This window comes from Antennarius striatus, chromosome 12 (genome assembly GCF_040054535.1).
Source record: "Antennarius striatus isolate MH-2024 chromosome 12, ASM4005453v1, whole genome shotgun sequence".
NCBI classification, from domain to species: Eukaryota; Metazoa; Chordata; class Actinopteri; order Lophiiformes; family Antennariidae; genus Antennarius; species Antennarius striatus.
The window spans coordinates 12,291,573-12,310,560 of NC_090787.1; the positions used below are offsets into that span (position 1 = coordinate 12,291,573).

The 18,988-nt window shown below is 39.1% G+C and overlaps 1 protein-coding gene across 1 annotated transcript; it reads right to left on the minus strand.

The window, feature by feature from the left end:
- Positions 1 to 317: 317 nt before the first annotated feature.
- On the minus strand, positions 318 to 17,036 carry LOC137605366 (activin receptor type-1C). Its single transcript, XM_068330012.1, has 9 exons — positions 16,832 to 17,036; positions 13,232 to 13,462; positions 6,725 to 6,967; positions 6,396 to 6,626; positions 6,123 to 6,290; positions 5,419 to 5,575; positions 4,650 to 4,774; positions 3,981 to 4,111; positions 318 to 2,506 (listed from the first exon to the last, which is right to left on the minus strand). Exons 1-9 carry the CDS (start codon positions 16,899 to 16,901, stop codon positions 2,381 to 2,383), a joined length of 1,482 nt encoding a protein of 493 aa, XP_068186113.1. The 5' UTR covers positions 16,902 to 17,036; the 3' UTR covers positions 318 to 2,380.
- Between the last annotated feature and the right edge of the window lie 1,952 nt (positions 17,037 to 18,988).

Sequence of the window (18,988 nt, forward strand, 5' to 3'; positions counted from 1 at the left end):
GTTAAAGCAGCTTACAGCATTTTAAGGAGTCTGACTCATCTGTAAACTGCTGATGACCTCAGTTCTATTTTCTTAGGTTAACGGATGCATCCACCTCATGAAGATGCTCACAAACATCAAGTGTTTGAGTAAGTATGGGTATGAGTCAAGTCAGCTAAGGTCAAAGACTGATAGGAAAATGGAAATTATCTCTTTCAGATAAGTTACTTTGGAAAATTCTCTCCCTCGTGCAGCAGCATGCATAGCTCTGCACAATCTGTGATTTCTGTAAACCAAAGCATTTTCTGTCATGAAGAAGACGATTGCTGCATTTGTTGATGTAGAGCAAATTTATATACAGTTCATTAAAAAAAAGACACCAGTCAGAAATTGCACCTGGCAACCACTCATCATTAGAATGATCACTTCTTCTTTGTCAGCTGTCTGATTCTTGGAGAAGCACATATGACACAATAGACAAAATAAAAGCTTGGCTCAGCATAAATACAACATCAGATAAAACAGTTCACAGAGAGATGAAAAATAAAAAATTCCAGCGAATTGACAATTGCAAGTAGGGCAACAGGCAACTATACATAGCTTATTTTAAGAAGCAGCAACACCGATGCTACACGTCATCCAGCAACCATGAGACCTTAATAATGCTGTAACACTTGTCTGTATCGCACAGTCACATTTAGCAGCTACATTCATCTATGTAACTCATCTTAGCAAAAAATATTAAACATAACCAAGGATGGAAAACTAGACATGAATTACAAGATGGTAAAGGTTTTCTTCACAGCACACATTTCACAAACATTACACTGATTATTCAGAGTCACCTTTAAACTCAGAATCACCCTCCATGATGTGAAAGGGAAAACATTCACATGTACATACAGGCACATCTGCACATGTGTGCATACAAGAACGCATGGAATGGATTTCCTCTGCCCTAAACCTGCTGTGGTAAGGTTTAATGCGGTTCATCTGATAGTAGCATTGGTAATCTGGCATGCAGCCAACCAAAATGTTCAAAACCAGTGTCCTCAACTGATTTACCACCAGTCTACATACTAAACATAATAAATGTTACACTGATCTGTAAACTTGTTTTGTGTCTCATCATTTCCTATTTAACTTTAGCTTTTTATATCAAGTCAGGACTTGATATCGAGATCCGATCTCATTGATTCCTCCATCAAATTTATCAGGAAATTATCAGGAAGCCTGATTTAAAACCTCATAAACTGAGATGAACAGGGTGTACTTTCCTTCCCTGTTAAAATATATTTGAGACAAATTAAAACTAACAAAGTTAACTTAGAAATAAAATACAACTTCAGTTTTTACTGGCTCATTAACATGAAACTAAAATTTCACAATTTAAAAAAATGTCTCCAAAAAATACAAATAACTATTCACATTCTTAACAAAGTGGCATTCACATTTAAGAGAGCAGCTCTGCAATGAGTAATGGCTTTAGTTGTGCAAAATATCTCATAGGAATTTACATGTAAAAACACAACCTAGCCTACATTTTCAAACTTGGGCCTGAGCTGCAGCCAGAGGAGAGGCCAAGTTTAGAGACAAAAAGAAAATTCAGATAGAAAACTTTATTAAACCCTTGGGAAAATTATGATCTATCACTGCTAAGCTCCTCAGTACTTGTTTAAATACAAAATTTGGACTAGCAGAACAAACAACCAATAGGGCTCCTTGCTGCCATCCATAAAGCCACTACTGTATGTGATTAGTCAAAAACTTAATAACACAAAAATCCCACATGGGTAAATTTACCTTAAAGTTGTCTTCCAGATGGTAATAAACAGTTCCATTCCTGTTAAGTGCACACAAAGTTACATTTCTACGGGATATAAAACTATAATACTGTTTAAAAAAAAAAAAAAAAAAAACATTTAAAAAAGTGAAATCACCATGAACACTGTGCATGCATCATTTTAAACAGCAGTCAGGGCAAAGTATCCAGAAACATTTCAAACTGTCACTTTGTGTGTTCTCTACCAGGCAATACTGTGTTTACAACAACATATGGCACAACAGTGGATTGTGCAACTTTCAAGCTTTGGGCACTTAAATGTCTGAGGTAGAAAAATGATCAGTACATATACGATACATATTTCATATGGCTCTTCCTTCATCATGCTGGTTCAAATGGATTCCTTAGGTTTCTATGTGTAAATCAGACACACGCAGCTTCACATTACTTGACTTTGGCACCAAAGAGTGACGGTGAACAGTGTGCTTATTCCCTGAAGAGGGCAGCCTCGGGCAGCTCCAGCCAACACTTTCTCCTTTTTTTTTCTTCTGCTACTCTTAGTCCATCTCATTGCACCAGCGCCGGCACTGGTGCTGATCTGCAGGGTAATAAATCAATCTACTCTTTGACGTCTTTGACAACGGACAGCTGAGACACGGTCTTCTTGACCCGCAGAGCAGTGAGTCGAGCAGAATGATTGGCGTACCAGCACTCCCTCATCAGTTTGCCCATCACACGCAAAGCCTGTTGCATCAGCAAGAAAAAAGTATAATTTATATTGAAGCCACACTCTTTGTATTTAGAAAGAAAGCTGAAAAGTCATATTCTTAACTAGAATAGCTTGATTACCAATAGCTTCCATTATATGTGCTGAATAATAAGACCGTTTCACAACAGTAGGAAGCAGCATCAGGTCTCAGCCCCGCTGTGCTGATTGTCAAAGCTTTTAAAATATTTTCTGGTATTATACAACCTCTGTATTAATCCTTTACTTTGTTCTGGCACTTATTTTCTTTCTGAATAATAATGATAATGATGGATTGACACAGTTGATTGCTGAGATCTAATAATACATGAACACTGCTTAAAAATAATGAAGCAAGTAAAATACAGACAGTCAATTATAATAGTTTTAAACACACTTCAGTGTTATTCTTACTTGTTGGAAAGAGATACATCTTTGAATGGTCCATATCATCCCAGTGTGAAGAGAAATATATTCAAACCCATTCTAAATGGCATTATTTGAATTAAAAAAGGGCAACAAGACCTGATTATTTTTCAAAAGTGCTTAAGACTCATCATGTCAGACACGCTGTGCCCCTGAGGCATTCATGCTGTTCAATTATTTCTTATTTTTTCTTGTCTAACCAGAATGTTTTATGACAAAAATAGACTTCTGAAAGAAAAGCTTGCATCTTCCTGTTTTATATCTGCTATGGAACCAACCGTTGCTGCCCTGAAGTGGTTGTTATTGTTGATAATTAGGGAACAAAGCTCCTCCAAACCACAAGATGTTCCACCATCCAAAAAGCTCTTGTTTGTATTATACTGATGCATTTGATTGTAGATATTTGCACGAGCTTTTCCGAGAAATGGAGACATTAATACTGATAATTCAAGGGCACTCAGTTCTGATTATTTCTAAAAAATAAATCAATAAAAATAGTTGCACCATTTTACTCAATCCCAGTAAAAACAGTACCGGTACAAAATCATTCTGACTTTAGATTAATGATTTAAAAACTGTGAAACACCCATGGAGATTTCATTTCAGTTAGTCCAAATTGTTTTGCTCATTTCAAACATTTGTCATGAGTAACCGCATGTGTTTGTAGCTCATCAAGCCAATCTCATCATAGATCAAACAGGATGTGTCTGCCATTAATTCAGAAGTTCAGGCTATTTGTTTTTAGATCCACACAAATTGGACCCATCAAAGTGCTGCTCAGAATTTTAAAAAGCTCAGTTGTCACCAGTCGACAACAAAGGTTTTGTAGTGTGGTTATTTCTTTGGGTTTGTAGTGGAACAAGTGGAACAAGTTTGAATGCAAAAACATACTGAATAATGTTAGCTTATCCAATGTAACTAGAAAAGATAACTTACTAGGTTTTTGCTCTGTATCTAACTGTTAAAACTAAAAACACACACCAGTGGTGAGCTAGTCCAGTATCACCATACCATGATAACTAACATGACGTTACATCTGGTTCTCACCTCACAGCTCTGCCACTGGTTGGGAATGTTTGGTCTGAGTTTTTGCTCGCAAACCACCTTCCTCATGTCTTCAATGGTGGGATCAGAAGGCACCAGGTCATGATAAGGCAGCTGGAAATCTTCTTGAAGTCCTGGAAAAATCACAAAGATCACAAGGATTTACTCCATCATCCTTTCCAGAAAGAAAACCTTCACCGAGGAGCCTACGTTTCCCCTCTTACAGCATAGCCCATAAAAGCAATGGTCATAGTTTCACACTCGGAAAGTTGTACTTCCACATGATGAACTGAGTCACTACTAAAATCAAGTGTGTTGTCTGTTTGGTCTGAATAATTACATGCAAATCAATTCAAAATGTTTTAAACAAATATGATAACAGACAGACGAACACACAAAAACTAACCTCCTTAGTGGAGCTAATAATGATGTACAGTGTACTAAAAAACAAGCTGACGAAACTTGTAGGTTCGTCAAACTTGTAGTTTCGTCAGCAGTGTCACGGTTGTGCTAACTGTGTCATGGTGTAATTTTACTGAGGACCAGTTCAGTAAATATTTCTACAAATGTAGATAAATGAGTAAAAGTGTGCCTGTGTGTGTGTGTGCGTGCGTGCGTGCATGCGTACGTGCGTGCGTGCGTGTGTGTGTGTGTATGTGTGTTTTAATGTACCTCTAACAGAGCATCTTCGGCCCAGTTCCCAGAACACCAAACCAAGTGAGTAGATATCCGCCCGCTTGAAAGACTCGAAGCTGTGCATATTGATTGTCTCATCCAGGATTTCCGGGGCCATGTACCTGGAAAGAGCAAAATGATTAAGGCCAAATAGAATAAATTGGCCTGTGCTTCAAATATCCATAACTGATTTGTGAGCCTGTTTGTTACAAATGTTTTTCCCAGATGAGCTGGAAGTCCAACAAATGGAGCAACTGCACAAAAGAGTCTGAGTTATAAATAATGGGTTTTTTCCAAAAAAGTTGAGAAATTCCGAATTACTTCCCCTATATTCTGTATGAATAAGAATAAGAAACACATTATGAATTATATAAAGGCACTTGCTTTGGTGTTTATAAATGTGTTGCATCATCCCTGCACCATGGTAGGTTTAATGAGATTTTTGTTTAATGAGATTTTTTCCCAACAGAGCTTCAACAACGGTGCTTGTATACATGGTGGGATTGAATGTGGCTGCGGATCCTCACAAGAAACAGTACCCCAAAACCTTTAATATGGTTTTACATGTCATTTGCATTAGGACAAATACACGCTACATCCGTCTGCTCCTCAGCCGGTCCGCCTGTCAAATTTTAGAACTCTGTGAGGCCCACCAGGAAAAAAGTTTGCGCATATCTGTGCCAGCTCAACCAGCGGCTGCGGCATTTTTGTTTCATAGTTCTGTTTTGTCTGTTAATTTTGTATTGTCTTATAATGTAGATCTGACCTCTTGGTTCCCACTCTATTGTTGGATGGTATGTCAATGGTGTTGGTGGTCGAGTCATGTTTCACAGCCAAACCCAAATCTGCGATGACTGCTGTGCCATTCTTCTTAACCAGGACGTTTTTAGACTTCAGGTCTCTGTGAGCAATCGCGGGTTTCCCTGGAGCCAAGAAGGAGCACAGATGTGTTTTATAATGTGATAAAAATTTTGTCACCTTTCAGTGACAATGAAGGGATCACAATGCAGGATTACTAGATGTGAAGAAAAAACATCTGCACCACTGCCGTTATAATTAATCACAAAGATGAATGAAAGTAATGTTAATGAAATAGCACAGATTAACCACAATAGACTAACTGTGTAATGTCTATGCTGGACACAAGTGGGTCAATTGATTATTCAGTCACGTGAAAACTTTCTCCATCAATTTTCAAGTTTTCAATAATTTATCAAGCTGAATAAAGAACAGCTCTATATAATATATGTTTTATATTCTATTTTCAAAGAGATTTTTTTTGGGGCTAGGCATGCGTAGACAACGAATGAATTGGGTGACTTTTATTTGTTTTACTTTTTACAATTTATGAAAAATCAACAAAGCTCCCTCAAAAAATAAAAATAAATCTGAACATTTTACCATAAATTATCAGTTTTAAGGACCTGACTTTATAGGACACAGATGTATAAAAACCCTCCATTCACTTACCCTGTGTGCCAATGATTTCCATGTGGAGATGAGCCAGGCCACTGGCTATGGACAGAGCAAGTATGATCATACTTTCCACAGAAAGTGAATACCTGTTCAGGTAATCATACAGGGAGCCATGCTCATGATATTCTGAAACCAACCAGAGCTGGGTCCACGAACCATTATCTGTAGCAGGTAGCAGGAAGAAAATACAGTCGCATGTGGGCACATTTATCTCATACAAACTGTGTGGCCTAGATAAACTTTGATTTCTTTATTTGAATCTCACACCTTTGTTGTCAGCAGCAATGAAGCCTAAAATGTTTTCATGTCTGAGCATGATGGTCTGATAAATCTCTGCTTCACGGAACCATGACCTCTCATCCCTTGAGGAGAAAATCTTCACAGCTACATCTTCTCCTCGCCACTTCCCCCGCCACACCTCCCCAAATCTACCCTTCCCGATGGTCTCCTGCAGGACAATTGTCCGGGCTATAGTCCGTTGGACCAGCAGTGGCAGACCTGCAAGACATACAAAAAAAGGCCATAAAATGATACCATGTGTACTAAGTCTATTTAAATTATATCACATTTTTGACATGTGGCAGCATTTCTTTTACCAGAGCCAGAGCCGGAGGTGCTCATGTCATAGATGAGATCTTTGAGACAATTATCTGGTGACATCAGCATCTGGTCATCCAGAGGCTCTTCTGGGTCCTGTTTGTGTGATCTGCTGTAGGTGCAGCGGTAGCCGTGCACAGTAAACACACCCAACAGGATCCCCAGACACAGCAGGCAGCAAGGCATCAGGATCATCACCACAAGCTGCAGCCTGCTCCAGTTGGTTTCTTCTGAAGACCTCTCTGATAACACACACACAAGTTGAATATCACTGTTTTCCTGAAATGATTTTTTTCATGCAGATTACATTAGAATTATGATTAGCAGTGGGCTCCCATGATTACTGCTCCCCCTGGTGGTAATTTTGGAGTACAGACTAAGGCCCCGTCCACACGACGGATTTTTTAAAAAACGCATTGAAAACAATTCGCATCCACACGACAGCGTTTTCAAAAAAATCTCCGTCCACACGTAAACGCAGCAGTACGTTTTTCGAAGACGGCTATAAGCATGCCAAACCATGTGGTGGCAGCATTGAGTCACATTTTATCCAATAGGAATCCCCCGTGTTTCGTTGTCACAACACACGGGCCCATAGATATGACGTCACAGCGGTTTTCGTTGCAGGCAAGACGTCAGCGTTTTTGAAATGTTGCGGATACGCCGTCCACACGACAACACAGCCCAGCGTTTCTATGAAAATCCACCTCGGCCAGCGTTTTTAAAAAGTTGTGTTTTTGTTCCGAATATCTGCGTTGTCGTGTGGACAGACAAGGCGTAAACGCAACAGAGAAGTTGCGTTTTCAAAAAATCTGTCATCTTGTGGAAGGGCCTAAGTGTGTCGTGAATTTAAGACACAGAAGTACAAATATGTTTCATGAGCCACCTTTCAGAAAACATAGCTGACACAATCAAAGAAAAATAAAAAACAATCTTGCCCATGATAGCAAAATCCAGAACAAGGAGTATAGTAAATACTGCAAAGATATGTCTGCATATAAATTTCAGGGATTAAAAGGTAAGAAACAGCTACAGCAGCAAAATCTATTTGTGCTGTTCATGTGAAATGCATTGACTAAAAACAGGTGCATCAGAAGGCCTTACAATAAATAACAGTTAGGAACAAGAACCAAGGCAGTCAGAGACTGCAACTTCCCACGACTTACCCTGACCCACTTCCAGGGTAGGTCAGGGTACCTTGAAAGTAGTGCCTGACTAATGCATAGCTTTGACCTTTCAAAGTAGGTCAAAGCTATGCACTAGCTTTGACCATAGATCAAAGCTAGTGCATTGGTAGATCAAAGCACTATCTTTGATCTATGGTCTTACACTGGTCTCCCTCGTCTTTCTATGTGATCCGGTTCCTGAGTGTACAAAAGTTGAAATTTGACATTGACCTAGTTTTCTCAAGGGCAAGGTCATCATCTCATTTTCATCCCCTTTGCCGCCCGAGTAATCTGCCTTTTGTTTCACATTTCTATCTGTAGCGGTTGCAAAGATATTTGGTGGATACATCACCGCTTTGAAGCGGGATGTGAAAACAATGTAACCTGGCAGTTCTATCTGTGACCTTCATCCTGTCTGTGGGGGGACAGAAGAAATCTGGATACAAACTAAAATAGGAGAGTTCATTGGTGCTTTGACAATATGAGGTTTATAGGATCAGCCGATAAAGTAACACACAGATAACCTTGTAATAGCAGTAAACCAAAGTGGTGTTGATCAGCAACAGATCTGGGGAAATACAATGACTTCAGCATTGAAATGTCTGAATTTTAATGTATGAACTTATTTTGGCCAACTTACATTACAATTTTAAAAGACTTCAGGTTTAAAAAAACCCCACAAAATCCACTGTAGGGTTGCCTAAACTCTTATGTTAGTTTTCCAGTAATCCACATAGAAGACTCAGCCAGGGATCAAAGTTCAGTCAGGAAACAAGATGTATTTATTCAGCTGTGCACGCAGAGGGAGAAGGGACATTTCACACTGAAGATTCACAGTTTTTAATTATACATAGAAACCAGACAGAAGAATCCTACCGGGTTACCAGGTACATGTGTCAATCAGCCCCAGTTCTACATGTGTTTTTGCAAGGAAATCACTGAAGGTCCCTGAAAATGGCTTTTGCAAATAATTACTATATATTTCATAACAAAAAATAATTGAAAATTTTACATTTTTAGGATTTTCCAGACATCTGACTTCCAAAACCAAGTGGGAGGGATCAAGTGGACCGAGTTTTGGAAAATCTGAAGCAACCAGGGAGCTGCCTTAGGTCACCTGTTTTGCAAAATAGCATCCATATATTATGTTCTAATTCAGGGTCCACATCATTCAAAAGATTCATCCTATGATGGTTGACAACAGCCAGGTCGCAATTACACGTGTTAGATGACATGGTCTGGTCTACAAATTAAAGAGTTATTGATCCATAATAATAACATACCCTTATTGTGGCAGGCTAGTGATAACTCTGACCTCCCACTGTTTTCCACAGAATTGTATATCCACAGGTGTAAGTAATCCCAGTCTGTTTTAAAGCCAATTTCCAACCAACAAAGCCATGAGAGGCTTGTAACTTGCAGTGGGACTACAGGGCTGATAAAGTATTTATTTATAAATGAGGGGAGAGAGGGAGGGAGGGAGGATCATTAACCACCGTCCCATTGCCTCTGCCAGATTTGTTATGTCATAGGATCTAGTAGGATCAGCCACAACCTCGTCTAGCCAGGGTCAGAATGAGTGGGAGATTCCACACTGAATGGGCCAGTGTTGCTGTCAAATGAATTCTCTAACTACGGAACAATGTGATATTAACTGACTGAGGAGGACCGTCTCTGGTCTGTAGAGGCCAGCCCAACGGATGTGATCGTTCACCTACTCTACTTAGACGAAGCTGTTTTTGTATTTATAAAGGGTGGGAATGGAAAATAACAAATTCATTTGCAGCTGTAATAGGAACATTAATTATAGAAAACTACTGTTTGTCATATTTTGACAAACTGTCTCTATGTCCTCAAGACAAAAAACAGACTCATACTAATCCTTAAGTAAATACCAAGAACAGGTCTACATCTAAAACACCAGAGCCAGGAGGGGTTTATCAGCCCAAAGCCTCCATAGACCTTTCTTTCACAAAAAGTTGCTGTGACAAAGAGTAGAGATATTCCAAGAGCAAAGAGGGGGCACTCGTGTTGTAGTCCAAAATGAATAGGGCTCTACAGCGGATGCCCCAAAATTAAGTAGATGCAATACTGTACGTAGAAGTCCATATGATATTTTCATGCTGGTTTAAATGTTCTGAATATACTTTTCTTTAAATAGTTGTCATGCACATCATGCACCAAAGCATCAATAGTCAGTGGAATCTCTCTGCTATTGTATTTTGGTGTCAAAAATGAAGGTCCTCTTGGTCTTCCCTTGGATGATTTCATTCCAAACTTTTCAGTCGACTATGACAAGGGGTTTCGGATCACAGTCAGTTTAAAAAACTAACAAATAAATCAGCATTCATTGGCATGATGCTACTGCTTTGTGGACAGTCATACTCCTTGTAAGGTAAAAAGGAAATGAGTATTTTTTTAATTTCAATTTTGATATGAAATTGATGCTATATTGTACTGACTAAAATAAAAAAAATTGGGCTTGCAGGAATAATAGTTTGCTATTTAGCTTTATTCATCCCCATTCATTCAGTACTCTTGTAAGCACCATGCAGGTTAATTACAACTGAATTTGAAAACAACATCGCTGTGGTGAGACCAGCAATGTTATTTGGTCTAGAGACAGTATCACTGAGGAAAAGACAGGAGACAGAGCTGGAGGTAGCAGAGATGAAGATGCTGAGGTTCTCTCTGGGAGTGACCAGGAAGGATAGGATCAGGCATGAGTACATCAGAGGGACAGCACATGTTAGAGGTTTTGGAGATAAAGTCAGAGAGACTGAGATGGTTTGGACATGTCCAGAGGAGAGATAGTGAATATATTGGTAGAAAAATGCTGAGTTTAAAACTGCCAGGCAGGAGGCCTAGAGGAAGACCAAAGAGGAGGTTTATGGATGTAGTGACAGAGGATATGAAAATAATTGGTGTGAGAGAAGAGGATGCAGAAGACAGGGTTAGATGGAGGCAACTGATTTCCTGTACCGACCCCTGAAGGGAAAAGCCGAAAGGAGAAGAAGAACAGACTGTATGTAGATGGGCTGCAATCAGAACATGGGGGGGGGCTGCCTATAGAATATGTATTGGATTGATTCACACTCTGTCACACTCTCTTCCTGGGTCAGATTCGTATTCATGAGCCAAAGAGATAGTTGTAGCTGCCCTGTATGTCTGCTACCCTGCCTTGTATTAACTCCGCCCACTTTGGTCTAGTCCATCACAGGGACACTGTGTACTGTAATTTACATTGGTATATGTCACACTTGATGGTGACCTGAGGTCACAGCTTTGGAATTGGCTTCAAAGGTTTTTTCCTATATGAGTCTTTGGAGCACTGTGGAGTCTTATGTGATCCTATATTGACCAATGGCTGGTGCTTTGATCTTTTGGTAATAATTCTATTGACTTGATCAGCTTGCTCCTGTCTTCACATGTGCCTATTTAATTTGGCTGTTATTTGAGATATTGGTTTGGTTATTGGCCAGTTGTTTAAAGGTGTTCCCTTGTATGGATCTGTCAACATAAAAAACTGTTTGTGCTTTATAAACTCCTCTAGGCTAGCATTAGCACAGACTTCTCGATGATGTTGACAAAGTTTTTGAAAAGAGAAACACTTCAGTTCAGCCAATGAATGAAAACATAACAAAAATGTTTCTTTCTTTTTTTTGCAATGGTTTTTGCTGTAGTTGTCAACACAATTATTGTTGCTGCCAGGTCATCAAAAAGATGAAGATGAGATGCAATGTTTCTTTTTCCCATGCGCCCCTCCATAATGCTCAGCCTCAGCACTGGCTGGCTTCTGTTCTAGTGATGGTATTACTCTCCTTTTAGAAAAATGCCAATGTTATCAATGAAAATTGGGATGTCAAATAATAATAAAAATCTGTTCTAGTGCTGTTATTCTGTTGGAGCTGGGAACACATCCTGGTGGGTCTTTATGGAACAGGCTTCCACTTCCCAGTTGTGTCTCCTCAGCCTAGGAGTCCAAGCTATGAGTCTGTCTCTGCAGCTCACTTAATGACATCCTGTTGTACTTCTTTCCCCACTCAGGACCGGTTTTTCCAGATATTCTTTAGCACGTTAGACCACTAACTTCCCTCCAGGCATTTTTGATCTTGACTTGCTATCTTCTTCTCCAACCACTCTGTATATGTGGTATTCTTAATCCATGCCCAAGTGGCTTGGATGACTTTTGTGGTGGCAAAAGTCACCCAAGCCACTTGGGTATAGATCAAGGTATGATGTTATTCAGGAGAGTGAGAGACATGCGTGAGCATACAGTATCTTTCAGTGGGACTTGATCAATGTGCTGGGGAGGTAATATTCAGGGATTGACTGTTGTGTAGGGTGTTGTGCAGTTGGTAGTGCAGTCGCCGCACAACAAGATGGGTCCGGGTTCGAGTCCCGCTCTGTGCGGAGATTGCATGTTCTCCTCATGTCTGCGTGGGTTCTTTCTGGGTTCTCCAGCTTCCTCCCACCTCCAAAAACATTCACTTCAGGTTAATTGGCCGTTCCAAATTGTGTGTGTGTGCATGTTTGTCTGTCTCTGTGTAGCTCCACGGTGCACTGGGGTCGCGCCTGGAGTTTGCCCCACCTCACGCACTCTCCCAGCTGGGTTATGCTCCAGCTCCCCATGACCCACGCAAGCAGATGGAGCGGGCAGGATAATGAATAACATGTATGTTGTGTTTATGTGTATTGTCCTACTCAAGTTGGTGGTGGGAACTCATCTGTCAAAGTTCACATTGATTTCAGATCAGTCTTGTTCAACTCTTGTTCCCACTGTGTTGTAGCAGCTTAATCTCCAGCTGTGGTCGTAGCGTTATTCTGATGTTAGATCACTAGCCTATGAGATTCTTCTGGATCACACATTACATACCACCTTTCTCTAAATTTTGCCCCAATATCTGATGCAGCCCTCATTTTATTTGCTTATATTTTGAAGTAGGCTTGTGTTGTAACTTGGTCTGAGCCAAGGACCTTATTGGAGGCAGATAATTAGAATAATTATAAAATATTTATAATTATTAGAATTTTAATTATTATAATCATATCAAACATCCCCAGGTATGAGTGGAAATTATCATTTAAGGAACTCCATTTGTATCTTTTTCCTTTGAACTCAATCTACTTTAGCACATTTTGCATGTGCATATGCATATGTAGCTCAAATATATACTGGGTTATAACCTCGTCTTTTTGTCTCTTTCATCCTTTCTCCTTCAAAGAAATTATTCATGCAGAATAATTTGACTTAGCACAAATTAATTTAAAAAATAATTAACAGGCAACCAGTGGTAGTAGTGGAACTGCATCAGTTTAAAAGCATCCAGTTGGCATTACCTGGATATAGGTGCAGAGTCTTGTTGTTGCAGAAGTCAGTGAAGCAGCAGTTCCTCTTGGAGACATTTCGGGAGCTGTAACAGAAGACCTGGCCCTTCATTTCAGAGGGTGACAGACAGGACTTGACTGTCTTCTCCTTCCCATCAATCAGCATCACAGAGTTCCAACAGGCGCCGTCTGCAGTTGTCTCACAAGTATGGTTGGCGCACAGCTGGCACACACACTTCAGACCTGAAACCAATTGGATTACTTAAGATGGTTAGATAACTCTTTTCCTCACAGACCTTTTGCAGTAGACACAATTTAATTGATTTGTGAAATTATCAAAGGGGAAAAGGACACTAGACAAACAGACTAATTTAAAAACTGCCATTGCCAGTGGTCTTTAACTCTTTAAGGACAGGTTTTTCCTATTATATAATGAGGTTTGTGTTCTTAAATGGCTGGAGGTGGAGGTACCGCCGTAATGCCTCTTAGGTTAACACCCAGATAATCTTGTGCTCTACTTGGAGCTGCTGTCATGTTTTGTTTGATAAAACCGAGAGTGATTGAAAAGCAAGGCTGGACTGGTTGCTCACTGTGTAAAAATTTAAGATAAGACATTTTATATATTGTACATTATTATATTGCCTCATACATTTTAATTTAGGTTTCAATATAAAATTTTAGGATCCGTTTAGGGATCCAGCGAATGCATTTGAAATGAGAGTTAAAATGTGAGATCCTTCAAGGTTGTTAAGCAACTCAGTGAGGAGGGTGGGTTGCTATGGTCATGCACTTTAAAGGAAAGGTACAGTAATGTGTTATTCCAGTGGCAGTCATTGTGCCATTAACTGATACATGGCAATCTATCAAAAAAGACAATATGAAGGGAGCAAGAATTGATGTCTGGGGCACTCCACAAAGATACTTTACTACTGAACAGATGTGGAGAGAATCATTCGAGATTTGTCTTTAAAATACAGAGAAAGCAAATTTGCTGTTCAATGACCAAGATGTGATTAATAGTTCAAATTAGTGATTAATACTTCAAAAAGACTGGCATTGTTCTATATCCTATACTCAACAAATGTTATTGAAAAAAACAACAACAACTAAACCAGGAATGAGTTCCTCAATCTGTCTGACTTTTCTGTCCTGTATCATTTTACAAATGCACATTGAAAGAACCTTTTATTCAACTTAACACAGAATACATATGGGTGTATCTTTATTTTATTTCTAAGTGATTAATCTCCTATAACAGCTAGCTACCACAGCTTTTAGCAAATACAAATATACTGATTATTTTACATTTGGTGCATCACTTACATCACATCATTATCACTTATTTACAGCACTAATAAAATACAGGATTGACTCCAATTAAGCACAGCTCACCATGTTCATATAAAGTACCGGTAATAGTTTTTCAACCATTGCATTTGTGTATTGAATTTTGCATGTATTTTAAATTGAACATATTCATAAGGACAATATCATCAATCTTATCTTTTAAAGTGGTTTTTAAAGCTTCTCCTGCAGCAACAGAACAGACCTCTTGACAAAATCAGTAGGCGAAAAAAAAAAAAGAAAAAGATCACGACTTCAGTTCAGGTGAATGAAAACATGACAAATATTTTTTACTTCTGAAGCATTTCTGGGAGTTGCTGGGCAACAACTCTTTCAATGGCTGCAAAAATTGTATTAAGATGGAATATATTGTGTGTCTGCAATTGAGATATAATGAAATCTTCCTTTGAGACGTTTTAAAGGCAGATTAATTATTGAACATGATTACTGTATTACATATTTAATCATGTAGAGTGTTTGGGGAGAAAATTAAAAAATACACCATCCATCCATTTTCTCACGTTCAGATGCTTATCCATCTCACAGATCACGGGTTTGTTGGAGCCTATCCCAGCTGGCTATGGGTGAAAGGTGGGGTACACCTCGGATTTAGTGGGGCCACACAAACACACACACAACCACTCACGCGCCCTCCTACGGACAGTTTAGTGTAGATCAATTCCCCTAAGTTGCATGTTTTAGAGGAAACCGGGGAACCCAGAGAGAACCCGTGCAGGCACAGTGAGAATGCACAAACTGTATAAAGAAAGGAATTGAATCTGTAGCATTCTTGCTGTGAGGCGACAGCACTACCCACTGTGTCACCACGCCAAACCAAAAAAATAAAGTGTATCATAATCATTTTAGGATGTTTTGCATTATTAGACACTGTGTGTTCAGTTTGTAAAATAAAAATACATGCACAAAAGATGTTGTCCTTCCAAAAACATAGCCACCAGCACAATGACTGGTACAATATTCCACAAAATTGCACAAGAAAAATGAGCAAAAAGAATAACAAATGTCAAAAACAATTCATCTTGGTACAGTGTGTAGTAGTGTTACCACATAACAAGAAGGACCTGGGTTCATGCTCCCCTTTAATTTTCCTGTGTGGAATTTGAATGTGGGTCTAGTGGGTCTTCCTCAGGTTCTCTGGCTTCGCCTCCCCAGAAAGCCAGCAATGTACTGTATGTGAATTATTGATCATAGACATCTTGAAAAAGTGCCACAAAAATAAATGTACAGTATAATTACAAAGAAATATATATTTTCCAAATGATATCCTAATATCATGTCCTGTTCACTGTTACATAACTTATCATTTACATCAAATGATCTATTTGACATACAGTTTAACTGTAACAGGTTGGGCAACCATTGCCCTTATGGATTTTGAACCTCACATTCACAAATGCCTGCATCTCATAGCTGCATTTCTCATTCCTCCTTTTATGGAATATACAAAGTGTCCAGCCTGGAGAGTCCAGTTATGAATGACTTCAGGGTCAAAATTTGTTTATACACTTATGTATAGTTTTTACATGTGAGCCAAAAACACAAACTGTGTAAACACAACAGAATGTATTAAAGTTAAGCATCACACATTGCTGAATAACAAATGAGAAAAAAAATTGTTAGGCAAATTAAGGTTAAAAAAAAATTCATTTAGACATCAGTTTTTGGACCAAGATGTCCTCAAAGGTATCTGAAGTATTTATGTCTCTCAAGGTGGACTAGGGTTTTGAGGAGTGAACATATTGAGAAAAATGTCGAGCAAATAGCTGAAACCAGTGACATTCTTCCCTCATACATTTCCCTCATGCACTTTGCACTTTCCCTCATGCACATTAGAATTTTGCATTTCTTGAATGAACGTTTAAACTGCAGGTTTGCAAAACCAGTTTTTTTTTTTACCAAACTTAAGCAATAACTTTTTAAACAACTTTTGACACATGTTTTCTGACTACACTTGACATGGGGAAAGAAAGAAAAAAAAAACAGTTGTATTTAAGGTTAGCTTTACATTTAATAGCAGTAATTATACATATGCAATGAAAAAAAGGTGCAATTTTGAACAATTATCACATGTGATGGGTTCAATAAGCTAACAAAAATAAATATGTGTACCACTTCACCAAAAAGGTTTTCATATGCAATATCTGACATCAAACCTTAAAAATAGACGGGTTATCACAGAGCGTGTGTGTGATGATGATTAATGGTGTAATAAAAAAGATATTACCAGCGACCCTTGTCTTTATTTACCTGCAGTCAGCTGGACGACGGACAGAAGGATCCACACCGCTTGAAGGCTTTGCTTCCTGGAACAAGTCATGGCAAGAGCGGCATCTGCTCCCCCGTCCGACGCGGCGTGGACAGCTCCCCTGGAGAACACACTACATCACGGTGAGGTCCGGCACACACACACACACACGCCACGCACCAACGCCTGACCATGAATACAGGAATGAAATTGTAAAACGCAACGAGAGTTTCGCTCCGCCTCTGTTGACTGGGATTAAAGCGGATTAGCGCTGCAGACCTCTGATAAAGACATGTGAGAGAAAGCCACGGGAAAAGCGTGTCACACATCCGTGGACCTGAGGCAGGTCCAGTGGAGCAACCTGAGAACCGCCTGGTGAAGGTGGACTTTTATTCATAAAGCTTGCTGAAGTTGGAAACCTGATCAAATTGTTCACATGACCACGAATAAAAGAGTTTGTTATTTTGGAAAAATAATATGAAATTGAGAAATTTATATATACATGACTGTTAAGTAAAGCAGTCCTGTGAAAGGTTTGCATGAGCGCATATAACACACAATTATCAATGTGTGTACTTTGTGTACTCTTTCACAATTTACAATAGTTTGTTTTGTTCGTTTATTTGTTTGGTTGTTTTTTGAATGGATGGGGTAAATAGTTACAATAATTTTACCCAGCTAATCCCAAATGACTTTTTCCTGCCAAACTGACTCACCTCTATAACATTACAATGCGGATACCACAGGTGGGGCAACAGGACAGGAACAATGCCGTTTTGACATCATCATTCTGGAGTGGCCAGTGTTGAGCCGTGACCTAAACCCCACTGATGGCTGGGTTTGAGAGTGATGTCGTCCACAGCTGCAGCTGTGACTGAAGACAAAAGCCTCCCGCCACAAAAACCAGCAGCGGTCACGCCAGTCCATCAGGAGGTGGATTACTGCTCTGATCAATCCTCATTTTGAATAGCTAATTACTGTTGAGTTTTGTCATGAGTGACATGTATTGCTTTTGTTTTTGGTGGTGTTTTTGTTGCTGATTAGATTTAGAAAATAATACAAAATGGACGTGGAACAAATCATGGGTTGCTGTTTTCATACATCGCAAACTGCACAATAAAATCCGCATAGAAACACAATAGTGCATTTTTCAATCCCTTGTGTATACTGTCAAATGTACTGAGGTGTCAGCTCACCTCTAGACCACTGCCAAGGCGCCCTTGAGCAAGACGCCGTCCCACCTTACAAGTTGCTCATTTGGGTGCACCACGAAGGAGATGTCCACCACTCTACCTCCGCCTGCATGTGTACAGGCCCTTTGTGTGTGCTTGTTTGTTAAGGGGTTGTACACTATATATATATATATATATATATATACATAATATATACATACAGTACATTATACATATGTATTGTACTGTATATATATAATGTACTGTGTGTGTGTGTGTGTATATATATATATATATATATATATGTAAACTACTAACACTAGAATGTGCCACTAATTTCCCCTAGGAGATCATTCTAATACATAAAATAGAAATTAATAATTAAAAAAAAAAAAGTACCGCTGTGCTGCATCTACCACCTGCATGACAATGTGTGTCAAAACATTTTACGGTGATGTGATTAAACACACATTCATACAGGAAAGTGTGACACAAAACTCACTTTAATAACACTAATCAAATAAAAATAACGAGAGCATAATTGTTGCATGACAAAGCCACAATATTCACAAAAAAAATACTCACCGTTGTTGATACTTTACTCGAGAGGTGCAATGCTTCAAAAATCTTCAGCTAATAAAGTTCCACATGATTTGTAATTGCTTGCTCCTACCCAGTCTGTTTTATTAAACTATAAACTGCAGCCTGTGTTCATGGATGTGAACAGAACCCAGGTCAGAAACACTGAAAGAACCAGCATAGACAGACAGCAGTGCTACAAACTGTTCCGCCCAACAGGAAGGTAAAAAACTGTCAGGTACAGATTACTAAATGAGTGTGCTGTACATTAAACTCAGCAGTTACAGCTCAACTCACTTTTCACTGCAGGCAATGTGTCACAGGGTTGGTTCTGCTGTTTCACGAATAACCACCAGGGGGAGTCAAAGATAACTCTACTTAATCCCAGTCTACACAATGAATGAGTAG

What these genes read in the sequence shown, in the direction of transcription:
- LOC137605366 (XM_068330012.1), bottom strand. Translation starts at nt 16,901, where the DNA reads ATGACTTGTTCCAGGAAGCAAAGCCTTCAAGCGGTGTGGATCCTTCTG. An exon ending in CGTCGTCCAGCTGACTGCAG is followed by an intron (nt 13,463 to 16,831) that starts GTAAATAAAGAC and finishes AATTGGTTTCAG; the next exon opens with GTCTGAAGTGTGTGTGCCAG. An exon ending in ACCAGTGGCAGAGCTGTGAG is followed by an intron (nt 2,507 to 3,980) that starts GTGAGAACCAGA and finishes CTGATGCAACAG; the next exon opens with GCTTTGCGTGTGATGGGCAA.